At 39.4% G+C, this 18,297-nt stretch overlaps 1 protein-coding gene across 1 annotated transcript in view; it reads right to left on the reverse strand.

Annotated features, from left to right (window-relative positions):
* PIEZO2 (piezo type mechanosensitive ion channel component 2) overlaps window positions 1-18,297 on the reverse strand; it is a 265,739-nt gene that overhangs the window by 185,775 nt on the left and 61,667 nt on the right. The window contains exon 2 of the mRNA XM_075270713.1: window positions 9,326-9,421. Coding sequence (XP_075126814.1) covers window positions 9,326-9,421 — 96 coding nt within the window. The remainder of the gene's footprint in view (window positions 1-9,325; window positions 9,422-18,297) is intronic.

An 18,297-nucleotide genomic window follows, 5' to 3' on the forward strand; every position in this document is an offset into this window, starting at 1 on the left:
TTTATAAGCCTTCACTGCAATATCAGGTTTTCAGTGGGAAACCATGCTGGACCCATAACCCAAATGGGTTAATGTGATTACAGCTTACGACTATCGGAGTCCACACATTAATGGCAAACTTCCTTGCTCCCTGGTTTGTTTAATCATAATCTGAAAGTAAAATGAGCAGTAAGGCGTATGAAAGACTCTATAATAACAGTATCAGCCACAAGTAGCAAGGTAAGAAGAACTTACTAATGGCTACATTTTGCATGTTTATACCAATAGTAGTATAGACATACTACACAGATGGATAAAAGCACCATTCATTGGATATACACATAACCATCTCTGAAAAGCAGGAACACTTCATATATGCTAAAGAAATATTCTTCACCACACTCTAATCAAATCTAGATCATTAGAGATATCCAACCATGTAACCACATACCAATATTTCATTCTATCCCTGCTTGTTTTGAAATGTGCTTTATTTGACCCATATTGAATTTGTTATTCCTCTGTTCTATGCCAGTCGAATATCAAGAAACCTTTATCTCAGTCTCTGGGCCTTTCATTATATCAATGCTTGGTAAGAATTAGGAATAGAAATATCAAATGTCTTGGCATCAGTCAGAGCCAGACTCGCTCAAGGTCTCTCAGTCATATGGCACTCAGCACATGGTTTGTGAGATACTTAAGAAATGTGCTATAGTTGTAACTTCAGCAGTGGTGAACTTGGCTTCAGTTTACCCTGCAAATGAAATGCTGAATATGGCACATAGCCTTCGTGGCACCGAAAAGTGAGTCCCCATCAGGTCATAACTTTGGAGCCATACGGGCTTTATACATGTGGAACAGACAAGGATGTGAGCAGGTCATACACATTAGATTTTGGACACTAGTCATGTGGCCGTCCAACTGTTGATGGGATTTTTTGTATAAATCCCAACATTTACAATTAAATTGTCCAGTCATTAAATGTAGAAGAGCAATAAGTCTGCACAAGTTGGATTAAGATCAGCCAAAACTGTTTGATCATGACCGACACTGGAATTTTGTGGTGATAGCTGGCCTAAAATTTCCACTATGGCCAATCTGTTTCCTGCCCGAACAACTGTTAATGTCATTTACATGGCAGATATTCACCCATTTGTCAGCTGAAATGGACAAATTTGCCATGTTGGCCTCTGGAGATCTAATGTGTATGGCCAGCTTTACTATCTCCAAAATGCACAAGAACAACCTAAAATACCTATTTTGTCAACCAGTGGCAAATGTATTGACACAGGAGAGAACAGAGGGGCATACACAGTTCTGAAAAGCACAGAGGTAGATAATGAAATACAGTGCAAGTTTGTGTGCTTAAATATCATATTGACTATTGGATATTTCTACCTTACTACAGGTCCTAAATGTCCAAAAAATACTTATTAGGCTGACATTAACATGTAACCTTGGCCAAGCTTAAAGGGGTTGTCTACTTTTAGACTAATATTTAGAGATAAATGTTATTGTCTGTGTAACCAAAAGTTGTACAATTTTCCAATATACTTTCTGTATCAATTCCTCACAGTTTTCTAGATCTCTGTTTGCTGTCATTTATTCTGCTTACTTCTAGTGGATAAAAAACATCCATGTTCCATGGTCATGTGATATACAGGCCACGGTCATGTGATATACAGTTCACCATGGTCATGTGATATACAGTCCACCATGGTCATGTGATATACAACCCAGGGCCATGTGATGGTCACACGGGTGCACAGCTTGTTATAGTCACAGCACTGTAATCAGCTCTCTGTCTGGTAACGAGCTGTGCACCTGTGTGTTCATCACATCCACATGACCATGTACCATATATCACATGACAACAAGCAGAGATCTAGAAAACTAAAAGTATATTGGAAAATTGTACAACTTTTCATTATAGAAACAAACAATAACATTTGTCTCTCAATATTGGTCTGAAACTGGGCAACCCCTTGTAAAGGAGTGTTCTTTTTTTTCTTATAATAGTGCTGTGAAGGAACCTATAAATATAAAGAAACCATTAAACACCTCTATCCGGGCCTCCATTTCTAGCAGCAGTGCTCCAGTCTTCAGCTCAGCTGGTTCTCCAGCTGTTTGTGCATACTTACTACTGCAGTCACAACACAGCTGTTATGTGCCATTTGTGAAGAAGTCGCCACTGAGGCCTTTGGTCAGCTGCAGTGGTCCCCAAACACACATGGGACATCAGCAAGGGGACCTGTATACAGCTGCCACTGCTAAAGATGATTCCCAGGAGAAAGGTATTTTTTTTTTTTTTTTTTACATTGGGCAGCACTCAGCAGTACTATTAAATAATAAAAAATCCAAGCCTGACAGTTTTTTCCCCAACATCTACTGTCAGAAAAGTTCCAGATGGACCTCATACACACTAGATTGCTGTCTGATTTAATGTGAATGGACATCTTAAGTTGCTGGAAAGTTAGGGAAATACTAGATTGAAAGTCATTCAGTGTTTCAATTTGGTAAGTTTGTTGGGAAAGTTGATGGCTGCCACATATATAAGATTAATTCATGATTAATATAGCTTTTGTTAATGGTCTGCACCCTTTATCTATAGTGTATAAGCCAAACACTCCTGTACTGCAAGATTTCTGTGCCATCCGTAAGTAGTGCTAATCCATAAAATGGCTGTTCATGAAAATATATGTGACTGGACACATCACTCCATTCAAGCACACTGTAGTTGTGCTAGATTCCTGACAGCACAGCAGAGATGTCAAGCAGAGTCTGTGTGAATGGTGGAAGCTGAGTGACATATCTAGCCGCATGCCCCTCCATCTTTAGCCATCTTATGGACGCTAGTTCTTTAACACATACACTCACCGGCCACTTTATTAGGTACACCATGCTAGTAACGGGTTGGACCCCCTTTTGCCTTCAGAACTGCCTCAATTCTTCGTGGCATAGATTCAACAAGGTGCTGGAAGCATTCCTCAGAGATTTTGGTCCATATTGACATGATGGCATCACACAGTTGCCGCAGATTTGTCGGCTGCACATCCATGATGCGAATCTCCCGTTCCACCACATCCCAAAGATGTTCTATTGGATTGAGATCTGGTGACTGTGGAGGCCATTGGAGTACAGTGAACTCATTGTCATGTTCAAGAAACCAGTCTGAGATGATTCCAGCTTTATGACATGGCGCATTATCCTGCTGAAAGTAGCCATCAGATGTTGGGTACATTGTGGTCATAAAGGGATGGACATGGTCAGCAACAATACTCAGGTAGGCTTTGGCGTTGCAACGATGCTCAATTGGTACCAAGGGGCCAAAGAGTGCCAAGAAAATATTCCCCACACCATGACACCACCACCACCAGCCTGAACCGTTGATACAAGGCAGGATGGATCCATGCTTTCATGTTGTTGACGCCAAATTCTGACCCTACCATCCGAATGTCGCAGCAGAAATCGAGACTCATCAGACCAGGCAACGTTTTTCCAATCTTCAATTGTCCAATTTCGATGAGCTTGTGCAAATTGTAGCCTCAGTTTCCTGTTCTTAGCTGAAAGGAGTGGCACCCGGTGTGGTCTTCTGCTGCTGTAGCCCATCTGCCTCAAAGTTCGACGTACTGTGCGTTCAGAGATGCTCTTCTGGCTACCTTGGTTGTAACGGGTGGCTATTTGAGTCACTGTTGCCTTTCTATCAGCTCGAACCAGTCTGGCCATTCTCCTCTGACCTCTGGCATCAACAACGCATTTCCGCCCACAGAACTGCCGCTCACTGGATGTTTTTTCTTTTTCGGACCATTCTCTGTAAACCCTAGAGATGGTTGTGCGTGAAAATCCCAGTAGATCAGCAGTTTCTGAAATACTCAGACCATCCCTTCTGGCACCAACAACCATGCCACATTCAAAGGCACTCAAATCACCTTTCTTCCCCATACTGATGCTCGGTTTGAACTGCAGGAGATTGTCTTGACCATGTCTACATGCCTAAATGCACTGAGTTGCCGCCATGTGATTGGCTGATTAGAAAATAAGTGTTAACGAGCAGTTGGACAGGTGTACCTAATAAAGTGGCCGGTGAGTGTAAGTCTTACCAAACAAGGAGCATGGCTTATGTAATATAGAACACTGCACAGAACATTCATAGTATATTAATGCTTTATCTTTCGTACACATTATTAGCAGCCAGAAAGCGGCTAACTCTTTAAAGACATGATGGAATTTACCACTCCCCATTACAAAATATAATTAAACATAATAATAATAATAATAATAATAATAATAATAATTATTATTATTATTATTATTATTATTATTATTAAAATACATTTTAAAGACAATGAATCAGATTCAAATCTTGTTTTAAGATAATATTAGAAATATATATATATATATATATATATATATATATATATATATATATTGTACATATAGATTGTAAGCTCTTGCGAGCAGGGACCTCAGTCCCATTGTGTGAAATGACTTTCTTTGTAATGCATATTTCTGTCTGTATTTGATCCCTACAAATTGTACAGCGCTGCGGAATATGTTGATGCTATATCAATATTTTATTATTATTATTATTATTATTTATATATCATTGTTAGGTTACACACTACACTATGAACAAGCAACACTGCCCCCTGCCTCGTTCAGATGGCATATGAAACTGCTGTGATTTTAGATTACAAGACCTTGAGGTGTATGTTCAGTGCAATTACAGTAGTTACTGTAACATATATGTTATATGAACATATATAAACAATCACATGTTTCAAGCACTGCTGTTTTCTGTTTGTACACATTTATGTACCATCTGCATGTTTATCATCTGAAATAAATAAGATTTAGTGGTTTTCATGAATAACAATGCCAGAAAAAGTAAACATTTGAATCAAGTAATTTGTATTTTTCTGCTCAATACTTTTTCACTGAGTAAACAGAAAAAAGTTGCCAAACATAAACTATAGACTGTTGTTATAAGGCAAGAAACTTGGAAGGTTAAAAAGAAACAAACTGTCAAATAACCACTAATTGAATTTTCTAATATGACTCACAGTTCAGACATTTCCCAGAATTTAATCACAGTCCACCCAGAAAGATCAATTAAAAAGCAGATCTAACATTTGGTAAATTCTGTATACAAGATGGAGAGGCAGCAACTGAGGCAGCTTCACCGCAGGGATTTATGAATGAACAAAGCTGTGATTTAGGAAAGCGAGATAAAGTTCATCTTGTGTTTCCTCACAGCAAATTCCTTTGTTGCTTCCCATCGCCTACAGAGAGTGGAGGCAGCCATACTGTTGTCTGAACAGATATAGGACTAAAAACAGAACACCATAGGCATTTGTAAATCCAAGTTTATAAGCCTGATAGTTTACCGAAAGCACACTCTACATTCTAACCTCTACATAGCTGGGAACCATCCTCTGTGATGTCCATGTGCCCCAATGTCTTTATGAGAAAGCCTCCTTAAGGTGGCTCTGGACAACCCCTTTTCTTCTTTGAAGCTAGCCGCTTTACAGTATACTGCACATTCTCCATGCTGTAGTGACTAACACTATTACAAAATCATATGATAGTGGCCATACACGAAACACGACAATGCACAGGAATCAGGCACTCTGGTTTCCTGCCAGACTCCAAAGGTATGCTGATAGGGAATTTAGATTGTACAGTGAGCGATGACAATATCTGTAAAGTGCTGCAGAATATGTAAAACAAACACGAGGTATTAATACATGGTTGTAGCTTTTGTGTGCTTTTTAGCTGAAAGGAATCATCATGGCTACAGTTATTTGACAAATTTATATATAGAACATTTTTCTTAAATAAAGACAAAGATATTTTTTAATATGTGATAGATAAAATCACAGCGTTGACCTATAATACAAAACCCAGGCAGAAATTACATATTGAGAACACAGGTCAAAGATTTACTCAGTACGGAACATAAGTTCAGACATTAAGGCGTAGCTTTGAAGGTGTAGCTGCTAAATATTTAATGAATAACATATGGCTGAATGATAGATGCTAACACTCTAAAAGCTACATCAGACTCAGTAACATTTTGTCATCTTTTACTTTGCTGACTTGCACTATACACTTCCCTGCTAACAGTGCTATTTTGCTAAGATGTGTTATTTACATTACTGTTGATAATAGCACATAAATGTGATAGGAAGCAAGCATTGTTATTAATTATTAAACATTAGAGATGAGCGAGTGGTGAAATATTCGAGATTCGATATTCGTTTTGAGTAGAGCCTCAATACTCGACTACTCGATTGAATATCGAATCCCATTATAGTCTATGGGAAAAAATGCTCATTTCAGGGGAAACCTCTATTTGACTAAAGGAAAGTCACCAAATCCACGAGTAGCAGGAGGAGAGTGTTTAGGAGGAGCGCTGTGCAGTTAAAGCGCACGGACCCAATAGACTATAACGGGTCCGTGCCCTTTAACTGCACAGCACTTGCAGTTACGCTGATATTCCGTTCGGTGGGATCCTCCAGCGGACTCCTTCCGGAGGGGAGGCAAGCGCTAATGTGAACTTACTCGCCCTGCAGAACCAGCATTGATTGGTCGAATGCTATACAGTGTATAGCATTCGGCCAATCAACGCTGGTTCTGCAGCAGGTTTGTCTTTGCTAGTCGGGAGAGCTGGCAGCTTGCGGTTATGCAGGAGCTGACTTTTTCTCATAGGAATGCATTGACCAGCGTTGATTGGCCAGTGTACAGCATTCGGACAATCAACAATGGTTCTGCCGGAGGCTCGTCTGTGATGAGGCGAAGTCTAAGATCGGACCACAATGAAGACTGCTGTGGTCCGATCTTAGACTGCGCCTCGTCACAGACGAGCCTCCGGCAGAACCAGCGTTGATTGGCCGAATGCTGTACACTGGCCAATCAACGCTGGTCAATGCATTCCTATGAGAAAAAGTCAGCTCCCGCATAACCGCAAGCTTCCAGCTCTCCCGACTAGCAAAGACGAGCCTGCTACAGAACCAGCGTTGATTGGCCGAATGCTATAGCATTCGGCCAATCAAAGCTGGTTCTGAATGGAATCTTTACTGCGAATAGGAGTAGTATTCGATCAAGTAAGAGTATTTCAAATACCGTAGTACTCGATCGAATACTACTCTCTCATCTCTATTAAACATCGTAATCAGAATTTTCAGTTTTGCATTGTAAGATTGTACTTTAAATTAAGATTTACCTTAAAGGAATGTGCTGCCTACATGTTTTACTAATTATAACCAGATACTAATAAAATATTCCTCTTTTCTAACTTATTTTTACTTACTGATTTTAGATTTATATCGCATTTTCTATACATTATTATGTGGGCAGCCATCTTGCCTGAATTGTCAATGTCAGCATATGCTTTACAAAGCCACATGGATCATAGGAACCTTTAGGGTAAGTTCATACAGAGATTTTGGTCCACCTCAGGGTCCGGACCAAAAACCGGGTAGCTGTGACTGAAAGCCAGTGCACTGCACCGGCATCCAGCCATGCACTCCGCTTCGGATTAGGCCCAATGAATGGGCCTAGTCAGAAGGAAAGAGTGTCTTCAGGCCGAATCGCGAGGTGACTGGCCTGAAGAATAAGCATCTCGCTTCTTTTTTCTGGGAGCCGGAAGAAACTGCTCCTGGAAAAACTCCTGAGCGGCTCCCATTGATTCTTTTTGGTCAGCATTTTGAGGTGTGGAATTTCCCACGATGAAAAAAAAACCCTCCCATTGATTTCAATGGGTTCTGCTACCTTTTTTTCCACTAGCTGAATTTTCCGCTAGAGGAAAATTCAACTAGTGGAAAAAAAAGCTAGCAGAACCCATTGAAATCAATGGGAGGCTTTTTTTTCAGCGTGGGAAATTCCACACCAAATTTCTAACCATTTTCCTCCATGTGAATGGACCCGTAGTGTGGAAAAGATTCTTTATATGGGAGAGTTTACTAGGCATGTTGTATAACTTCTGCAAAGGTTATTGTGCAAAGAAGAGGAGAAGATGAGCTATGGTCATCAGTTATTGTCAGCATTACGGTAATTGCACTGTGGCTTTCTGCCGCTGATAAGGCCCGCATGAATTTCTCGAGCTGTGAAATCTATGGCTGAATCAGCCACAGAATTCAAGGCAAGATTAAGCCAATCATTTATTTTTTCATCCTCCTGTAATCTCTGCCACTAAAAACAATGGGAGGCAGAATCGAATCTGACACTGATTTTTGGGCAAAATCCATCTCAAACTCAGAATCAGATGCCATTGTGTAAATGAGCCCTTAGATTCTGTGCCAGCTATATATATATTTTTTTTTTTCACAGATGTGGATATAGACAGTAGTGGACCCCTGTGCAGGAACAGTATATGGGTCCTTGTTAGCACGTATCTTAACAAAGAGCACCACTGTTATGTCTTTCTATTAGTAATTGTTAGCCATGAAATTCATTAGCTCAGGAATTTATTTGCAATCTAAAAAACAGTAGGATACAGTCATGTAAGAAAAAAAGTCTCAGTTACCCATAACAACCAATCAATACACTGTGTTTCAGTTTTCAGGATCAGAATACAAAAAGAAAGCTGTGATGTAATTGGTTGCTACATTAAGACTGTTTTGCTTTTAGTCTGCCCTGTATTAGTGAATTTTCCCCAGTGAACCCTGAATGCCAGGATACAGATAAGAATATAAGGTTGCACATCTGAATAGCCTCTATTTATTTCTTTAGGAATTTCTGATAGAATAAGTCCTATCTGAAAGCTAGGAACAAAACCATAAAATGAAAAGTCAATAAAATAAAACATTTCTTCTTTAATGTTTTCAGGCATGTAGGGGAAAAGTACATGCAGATGAATGAAATATAACAGAGAAGAAGAGAAGTTACCGAACTCATCCTCAATGTCCCATGGGCATTTTTATTTTTATGCATATGGAAAGTTTCAGCATCACTCATAGCTTTAGTAGAGTAATGGCAGGCTGTGAAAAGTTACAAGGAATTTGATTTCCTCGTAGTTTTGGTACTCTAGCTGCATGTGACTTCTTGGAGTAAGAGCCATTCAACTAATAAAAGAAGAAACTCAACTTATCAAGAGTGATTATTGCTTTACTTCCTGCAGGATCCAGTCTCCATAAAAGAGCGGCAGTGTTCTAAATGAATCAAGAGATACTTGGCAGTTGTGGATGTGCTGTACTTATCCTATTTATAGAACTCATAGCACAACTGCCCCTGAAAATGGAAAAGTTTTACTACTACGGAAACAGGAAATAAATTATATTATCCAAGAGTAATCTCAAAGCAACACATACATATTCTGATGTAATACTGACACACCATGGCTTACCTTGCATTGTTATCTTGGTCGGTTCCGAAAATAAAGGAATAAGCAAGAGGTAAATGAGGTAGACGAATGATATTCCATTGTACCGGAACATGCATGCTGTTAAAGAAAGGAGACAATATATGAGTGACTGGGTCTAGCAAATAAATTCATTTACATATCCTGCACATTTGCCCAAAACATTATTTTAAGCTGTTGTCTTGTGAGAACATTTTTGAGCAAAGGGCTCAGACTGGGTTATAAAAAATAAGAAGCAATACTTACCTCACCAGTTCCACAACTATCCTATTGCAATGTTTACAGGATCCCAATTTATCAATTTGTCTTAGTTTCCTACATCCTTGTTTCTATACATTGCAAGGGAAGCTTCACTGGTTACATCTGGTGTAATGGACAAACAGGTGCAAGTTCATTACAGTTACAGTCCCGTTATTAGGGCTGTGTATACAGACACATATACACAATTACATGGCTAGGACAGAATGTCATCCTCTGGATGTAAACAATGACTATTATCATTCAATGGCAATTTGAGGTCTTGAAAACACAGATAAACTGATAAAATAAGTATTTGAGAACACTGCATATCTCATATAATAACCATAAGCCATTGATAGGTGCCACCAGTTATAAAACAACTTCTTATAAATGAATAGTACAGGTGAATAAAATGAACTTTGCAATATATCTTATTAAAGAAATAGGTTTCCTTCTCCATTTCTTAGACCACGCACTTCATCCTTATATTCTTTCAGACTGTCTGTTTATCTGTCCTGTATTCTCCTCACATGTCTATGGAGAGGAGAGGGGGGAGGAAACTATAAATTGATTTATTGCCACATTGTGTTTTATCTTGAAACACAGTAGTAGTGTTAAAAGAGTTCCCTGATTCACAGTGTAGTTGAGTTTAGCAGATACAGTTATCTGTGTCTTTTCCAGCAGCCTCCTCCTCCCCCTCTGCTCTGGATAGATCTCTATGTATAAAGTAACTTAGTCTGATAAGAATAAACATATTTGTTTAATAAGATACAATACAAAGTTTCTTATATTCACTTCTGTTGTCCATATATGAAAAGTTGTTTCATAACTGGAGTTACCATGTAATTGCTACAATGGCTTGTGTATCTTCCCTGAGCTAAGGATACATACATATTTTGTGTACAGAATTGGCTTTTTTTTCTGAAAATCTCAAACCCCTTTAATGGAGGCCACTGTTGTAACAATAACCAGTGCCCATCATTCTTGTATGTTTCTTTATTTAAAACAGGTATACAGAGGTAACACTGTGGCTTTGCAGCGCTGGAGTCCTGGGTTTGAATCCTGCCAAGGACAATATCTGTAAGGAGTTTGTATGTTCTTCCCATGTTTGTGTGGATTTCCTCTCATACTCCAAAAAGACATACTAATAGGGAAAAGTGTTGATTGTGAGCTCCATATGGGGCTTACTATCTACATTTAAACCCCCCCCCCCAAAAAAAAAAAAACAAAACAAAAAAAAAAACAGGTATACAATGAAGTTGAACTTTTTTTTTATTCTTTACCAATTAAACCCTAAATATTGCAGTTCTATATTTGTTATGGCACCCTTTGTTCTTTAGATTTCCTCAGGAGAACGCCCCTCTTAATAACCTTTATGTAAGGAACGCTATACATATAATTTCACTACATTATGTTAGATACATACAGCATAGATATTCTGTGGTACTGGAACAAGGAGAAAATGGTATATTCATCTAGAATCCCTTTGCACTGCTCTCAACAAAGTATATTACAAGTAACGTTTACTAAGTCACTGGCACTATTTAACTTGCAGAGTCGCTGTTACATTTGTGCAAAGCATTAATGAAATACTTCTTTCATTTTGGCTTTAAATGAAACATAAAGAGTAAGCGGCCTTTATAAACAACAGGCATTCTAGCACCTTGACTTGTAATCTTGTACAACAGGCCAAGGTTGTAACTGGCAAAAACATGAATAGCCCCTGTGTTCTCCCAAACTTCAATTCACCTGGTACCACTAGAGCCTCTCAGGTCGAGCAAGTATTGCGTCTGGCACATGAACTTACTTACATCTAGCTGGACTTTTGGTAGGGATGCAGATATTTCACCGCCTAGCCTGTTTTCAGCACATGAAGGCTCATCAAGAAAGCAATAAAATACTTAACACAATGATTTCATGGCTTCGTATAGCAAAAGTTTCAACAGAAATTGACATTATTGTGAATATGTTCCAGTGTTAAATCTTTCAGATCCTTATAAAAATTACATTCGGAATCATAAGAAAGGACTGTAATGATTTATGACCTGTCTATATTCATTCGTGCCCTTTCGCTTGGAGTAAATTAAATTGACATTAAAAACTTCTGTTGGAAGAGGGAACTGGCAAGATGACAGCTTAACAATCTGAGGTTAACATGCATCAATCAATCTTACATCATATCACAATATATTCTATACAAAATCAGGAACCACAGCATTCAGCAATGTTCTATGAGCATCTTAAGTGCATAGACGAGACTTGCAGCATATTATTGGCGTAGTCAATATATTTAGAAGCTGTAAAATGCAGAAATCAATGCGTACTCTGGAACTTCTGTTTCCAATTCATTTGGTAGATCTTGGTAGGATAAAGATGACAGAAAATAGTCACAAAAAAGGAAAGTCTCTGCATAGCTTACTATCTAGTTTTTAACAGAAAAGGACATGGACATGTCTATGGGACAGCTGAAGAGTGCTCAGATATCTGCAGTCGTTCCACAGAACTGAACTGAGCTACAGCAATCTCTACTATATTTACTCCAGACATATATTTTTTAGGCTAAGGCCCCAACGTTGCAGACCGCAGCAATAAAGCACTATCGGTAACACTGCAGCAGCAACGCATCGCGGTTTGTCCGACAGCGCTTTTCACAGAAAGCGCACAGAGGTTTTTTGCTAGAATTCCATCCACTTTGCTGGGACTGTTTACACCACATGGGGCCACAGTCTAAGATGGTTTTAAGAAATATTCATTTGTCTGTTGGGCTGGAACCAATATGATTATTTCTGATGGCCTGGCTACAGATAATAGATTTTTTAATGTATTTGGGATGGAAGCTGAACCATCTAAGGTAGGTTAGCTGATCAATAGATTTTCAATACAGGGAAGTCTGTAAAGAACTGATATTTATTTTTCTCTGCCTTACATTGAGCCAATGTATTCCCTAGTGCTTTACAGATATTATCATATCTTATTATCCTGTAGGACTTACAAACTACAGCCTCATGCACATGACCATGTGCATATCTCACTGACCCATTCATTTATTTCAGGGACAGAAATAGACTTGACAGGCTGATTAGAAGGACCAGCTCTGTCCTGGGGACCCTCCTGGACCCAGTACAGGTGGTGGGTGACAGAAGGATACTGTCCGTGGTGAGCTCCATGCTGGAGAATAACTCCCATCCCATGTATGAGACCGTGATAGCCCTGGGCAGTACTGTCAGCGACCGACTGCTTCACCTCAAGTGTGCGGAGGAGCGCTACCAGAGATCCTTCCTCTCAACCACAGTCAGGCTATATAATCAACATCAGGCTAAGCAGAGATCACTCTGCACAGAGAACTAAATGATCCTGAAGTCTTTCTTTTTCTTTTAGTTGCTTTGACCCCTAGTATCGATTTCTATCTGCTATTCTGAGCTGTATTATCCATGCTGCTCTAACACATTGAATTTCTCCATGGTGGGACTATTAAAGGATTATCTTATCTTATTTGCAAGGCCCTATACACTCAACCATTTACTGTGAAACCTCTCTAAAAGACCACCTAGCTGAGAAGACCACCTTCTTACCTAGACCACATTTTCTATTATGGATTTTCAGTTTCCCACACTAGCCATGTTCTTTAGACCAGCTCTCTAGAAGACCATTTTTTTAAGCAATGTTTCCTTAAATAGGTTTCCTTAAAGAGGTTTCACTGTATTTTCATGTATGGGGCCATAAGCCCAGAGCAAAACTCAGAATAGGTCCTAATTAATGGGTCCATGGAGGCATGGGCAGCACACGGATATCATCTATGTGCCATCTGTGCCATTTAACCAAGGATCTAGCTCATGCACATGGTCAAGTTGCCCAGAAATTTAATTTACATAAGTGAATTGTTCAATGTTTGGTTTATGGTGAAGTAAAACTTGTTGACATTTTCAGGAAATGGTATAGGTTATGTTTCACTGTCAGTCCAGATAATTATTATTCAAGTATCAGAAGCAGAACATGTGATTTATGGAGTAGGGTGCCAAGAAGTCACCTTGAGGTTCTGCCGAGGAAAGGTTAGCATATTGTGATGCCATTTTACTACTTATGGGGGTTCTGATGCTCTGTGGATATATTTTTTTTATTGTTTTTTTTTGGAAAAAGAGAAATAATTATTAGAGATGAGCGAACACTATTCGGAATATCCATTTCAAATAGCAATGTCCCATAGAAATGAATGGAAGCGGCCATTCATTTCTGTGGGAGCGTGCTATTCGGAACGGCTGTTTCGAATAGTGTTCACTCATCTCTAATAATTATGCTTACGGATAAATTTAGTAAATTGTAGTTCAAACTTAGAAGTAATCCCAATACCCACAAGATGTATGTGGCAAGCCCATCTTCATGTGGGATGTAGGAATACAAAGATTCCCTATTCATGGTGGTTAGGTTGGTACCACTGGGGAAGGGATTTTTTGTTCATTTCTTTTTCAATAGGTTGGTGGTGTCCTGCAAATAGCTGATAGTACATGTATTTCTTTACCAATCATTTAAGGACACCCATCTTGTAATATTTTCTTTTTTTTTATGTAGATTGTGAGCCCCACATAGGACTCACAAAGTAAATTTTTTTCCCCTATCAGTATGTCTTTTTGAAATACGGGATGGAAATCCATGCAAACATGGTGAAAACATACAAACTCCCTGCAGATGATTTTTTGCCCTTGGCGGGATTTGAACACCAGGACCCAGCGCTGCAAGGCTGCAGTGCTAACCACTGAGCCACCGTGTGGCCCCCATCTTGCAATATTTACTGTGAGGGTTCCCACGCCTCAAATGATCAGTATGTCAGGCTTGCCCAGGATTTGTATTTTGACCAGCTTGTAGAATGTTCTGATTGTGAGATTCTCAGATTAAGCTCAAAAGCTCCATAGACTCTGCAGGCCTTCCATTCTCTTCTGTCCCTTTTTAACTCTCTCAAATATTATTGAATTAGGTCTTCCTCCAGTCTGGTAATAATTAATATGTGTACAATGAAGTGTAATATCTAGATATTCAGGTTTCTCATCCATGTATCCTCGATGGACGCTAGAGCTATCACTCAAGAGAGCCCAGGAAACTTCACTGAGCAGAGTGCCCAGGACGTGTCACTGTTAGAAAACTAGATCCAGTTTGCATAGCTCTGCGTTACAGACTAAAACTTTTCTCAGTCATATTGACAAAAGAACATCCATATAAGTATGTTTAGACCAGTTTCCTGGCCACCTACGTAGGAATGGCAGCAGTTTTGTGGGATTTTACTCTATAATCTTTGCACTTGCCAACCTATTGATGGAACCAGGTATTACTCTATGTTTACATAAAAACATTTTAGGTGTAATCGGATTTTATTGAACATTTTCAAGAAAAACAAAACAATGCAAAACGGGAAATGAATTCATACTAACAAATGACCAGCAGAGGCCCCAGGGGGACCAGCAAACAAGAAACCAATCAAGATATGTCAGGCACTGATGAATCAATGAGAACAAAAGGTCCAACAACCAAAAGGAAAAGGGACCAGACAGAAAAAACACAAAAAGGACAACCAGACGGAGGAAGATAAGACACAAGAAGGACAACAAAGGACACAAAGGGGCTACAAGGGGAGAGGGAAGGGACGAGGCCAGAGGACACTAGAGAAAATAGCAAGAGACACAAGGAGTCATGAGAAAAGGGAGGCAAACTCCACAGACTCCTGAAACACAACTCACAGCCGCCAGAGCCCATTCAAACTTGGAGTCAGGAGAGTCTGCTGCGACCAAGCCCTCCATCCTCCTGATAAGGAGGAACTCCTGAAGCCATTCCAGCAGAGAAGGAGTCGTGGGGCTAAGCCAATGCCGGGGATAACCGTTCTGGTGGCCGTAAGGAATGACGCAGGAGATCGCCCTTTACCCTACAGAGCCTACCCGGGATGAGGGAGAGGGAGAGGAGAGCCAACTGAAGGGAGGGGACCAGAGGATGACCACTGGCCCTCACATATATGGAAAATACAGAGGCCCAGAAAGTTTGGATCTCCCAGCACTCCCACCAAATCTGAAAGAATGAATCCACCGCAGTACCACAATGCCAACAGACATCAGCAACAGCAGGGTAGAATCTATGAAGAAAGATTGGGCAACGTACATAAAACATTTTAAATGAAAAAATGTTTGCGGATTTAATTTAGAAAAAACTGCATATATCCTTATACTGTACATGTAAATCCAAACTCAATTGTAATTCCTCAATAAAAGAGAAAGAACAATAAAGTGCAGCATAAGGAAAAGCTAGACTGATGTTTTAAGGACTGGAAGTGCTGGAACTGCTAAAGAAATACTGCAAAGTAAATAGATGGGGATTTTCGGCCCATCAAAGTCAATAAAGTTATTCACAGCTGGTTGAGCAACTAAAATACTTCCTGCTGTTCTAGGCAATCATAGAAATAAAGTGCAAAATTTACACAGCTCCAAAAGCTGTCCTTCCTCTGACAGAGTATGATTTATGCTGCCTCAGAAATGAAATGTTACCCAGCGATGGTGCCGATGAAATGTCAACATACCCTGCAGTAACTACATTAATTCAGCCATAGAACCAGAATATGTTTCAGCAGAACAAACCTAAAATTCTGGTAGAGGTCTGCTTGTATAATGACATTTTTTTCTATGCGTGTCTGCTTACAAATTATGAGTAAACTAAGGTCTGGTGCAGACCTTCTTCACATAATGTAGTTTACTGAGGTGTTAATTTTTATTTATTCAAAATTAGAACCATTTTGAACTAAGACCATGTTGCAATACCCTTAAAGGGGCTCTATCAGCAAAATTATGCTGATAGAGCCTCAAATATGCGTGAAAAGCCTTTTCAGGCGTTGCTAATGTTATATTAAACTACCCCCCCCCCCCCGTTTTAAAATAATACCCTAAAAAAGAATATGATAATCATACCTTATCATGCTTATTTTGCTGATAGAGCCCCTTTGAGAAAAGCTATTTTTCTTCTACCTTTATTATTTAGTTTTTTCGTCGTATGCATATGAGTCTTCAGTCGAAGACTCTCCACCGATGCCTCCATCTTCTTGTCCAACACAACTGTTCACTGCGTCATCGGCTGTGTCTTCAGCCGAAAGAGCTGTTTGCGCATGTCCGTTCGGCCATTTTCCTGTGGCCTCTTACATGAGCATCCGTTCAGCCACAGGAAGATGGCTGAACTGACATGCACAGTCAGCACTACGCAGCGAAAAGGCGGTCAGGAGAAGAAGAAAGGGGTGTTGCTGGAGAGTCTTTGGACAGCACAAGGGATGTCCCCTATGCTTTTTGAGCAAAGGGGAATGCCCTTTGAAGACTCATTTGCATACGTCAAAAAAAAGAAACATCAGAACAACGGCGTGGATCAAAATAATAAAGGTAGGAAAAGAACAGCCTTTCTTAAGGCTATTCCGACGTAGTCTTAGTTCAAAAAGGGATTGTAATGATAGAATCCCTTTAATGAATCATATCTCAGCATAGATGACTTTTACAAGGGTTAAAGGGATGAAGGGTTTAGAGCTACTGACCTTAAATGCATAAATGCTGTATGAGATCACTTAAGACTCTTATTTAGATAATGTAAACTCTATTTTATCAAATTAAGTTGTTGTATATAATGTGCCGCACACATTTTAGACCTGCACATCTACAGCTTTATACATTCTGACCTGCAATTTCAATCTTGCAGGCTGCTCACCTTCTATGTAGCCACATAAATGTACTATTGATCCTGCTTTGACCTCAACAAAGCAAATCAGTAAAGGGAATCTAAGGATAGAAGTGCAAAAATTATTTCACAAAGACTATTTTAACTCTTTTATATGAAATAATTGTACAGTAGCTGAGATAAAAAGCATTTTTACCATAATGTAGGATGGATGAAATAACTACTGTATCAACTCCAGCATAATAATAGAAAAACCTTTAGGTGCTTAAAGGAAAATACCCCCCCCCCCCCCCCCCCCGATGATAAACTGATCACCCACTGATTTGCAGGAAAATCGAGGGGTCAATTCCCCTGACGTTCCACCACAGGAATAATAAAGCATTACATGGTTTCCATTGAAATCATTGAGTTATCTACATAATGCAAAGCCATGAACCCTCCAAGGTAAGATCGATTAATAATGTGGCCACTTCTTCCAAGATTTAAAGAAAAAAATCTAGTTTGGACATATGTTGTTTCCCATTGGAATATGTTTTTTTTATATCTTCTAGCAGCAAGTAGTCCATTACAGCTGGGGACTGTGGATACTATGGGAAAAGCTACTGTTTTTAATTGTCTGTCCCATACAGTAACCAAATTCAATAAGGTGTTCTTGCCAATGCTCGCAATTCATCCTCATGTTGCCTCCAAGCCAGCTGTATTGGCTTCAAGTCATACGAAATGACAACATATATTTTGAAGAGAAGAAGTCCCTTAGAACTACTTATGAAACAGCGGAATAAGTAAGAGCCCTCTGCCAGAATCTGACACCAAGTCCAGTAGAGTCAGCATGATGTCAGCTAGCGCTGACTCTAAATCCAAATCATCCACCAGGCCATATTGTTGGCCACAAACATAGGCAGCTCAATACCATGATATATATGAAAAAGAACAGCTTCATGCAAATGAATTCCTAATGTGAGCTATGCTATTGCCAAGGTTATGACGAGGTTATATTAAAAATGTATTTTGGACAGCTCTATAAATGAAAG

This window comes from Leptodactylus fuscus, chromosome 4, assembly GCF_031893055.1.
Source record: "Leptodactylus fuscus isolate aLepFus1 chromosome 4, aLepFus1.hap2, whole genome shotgun sequence".
In the NCBI taxonomy this organism is placed as follows: domain Eukaryota; kingdom Metazoa; phylum Chordata; class Amphibia; order Anura; family Leptodactylidae; genus Leptodactylus; species Leptodactylus fuscus.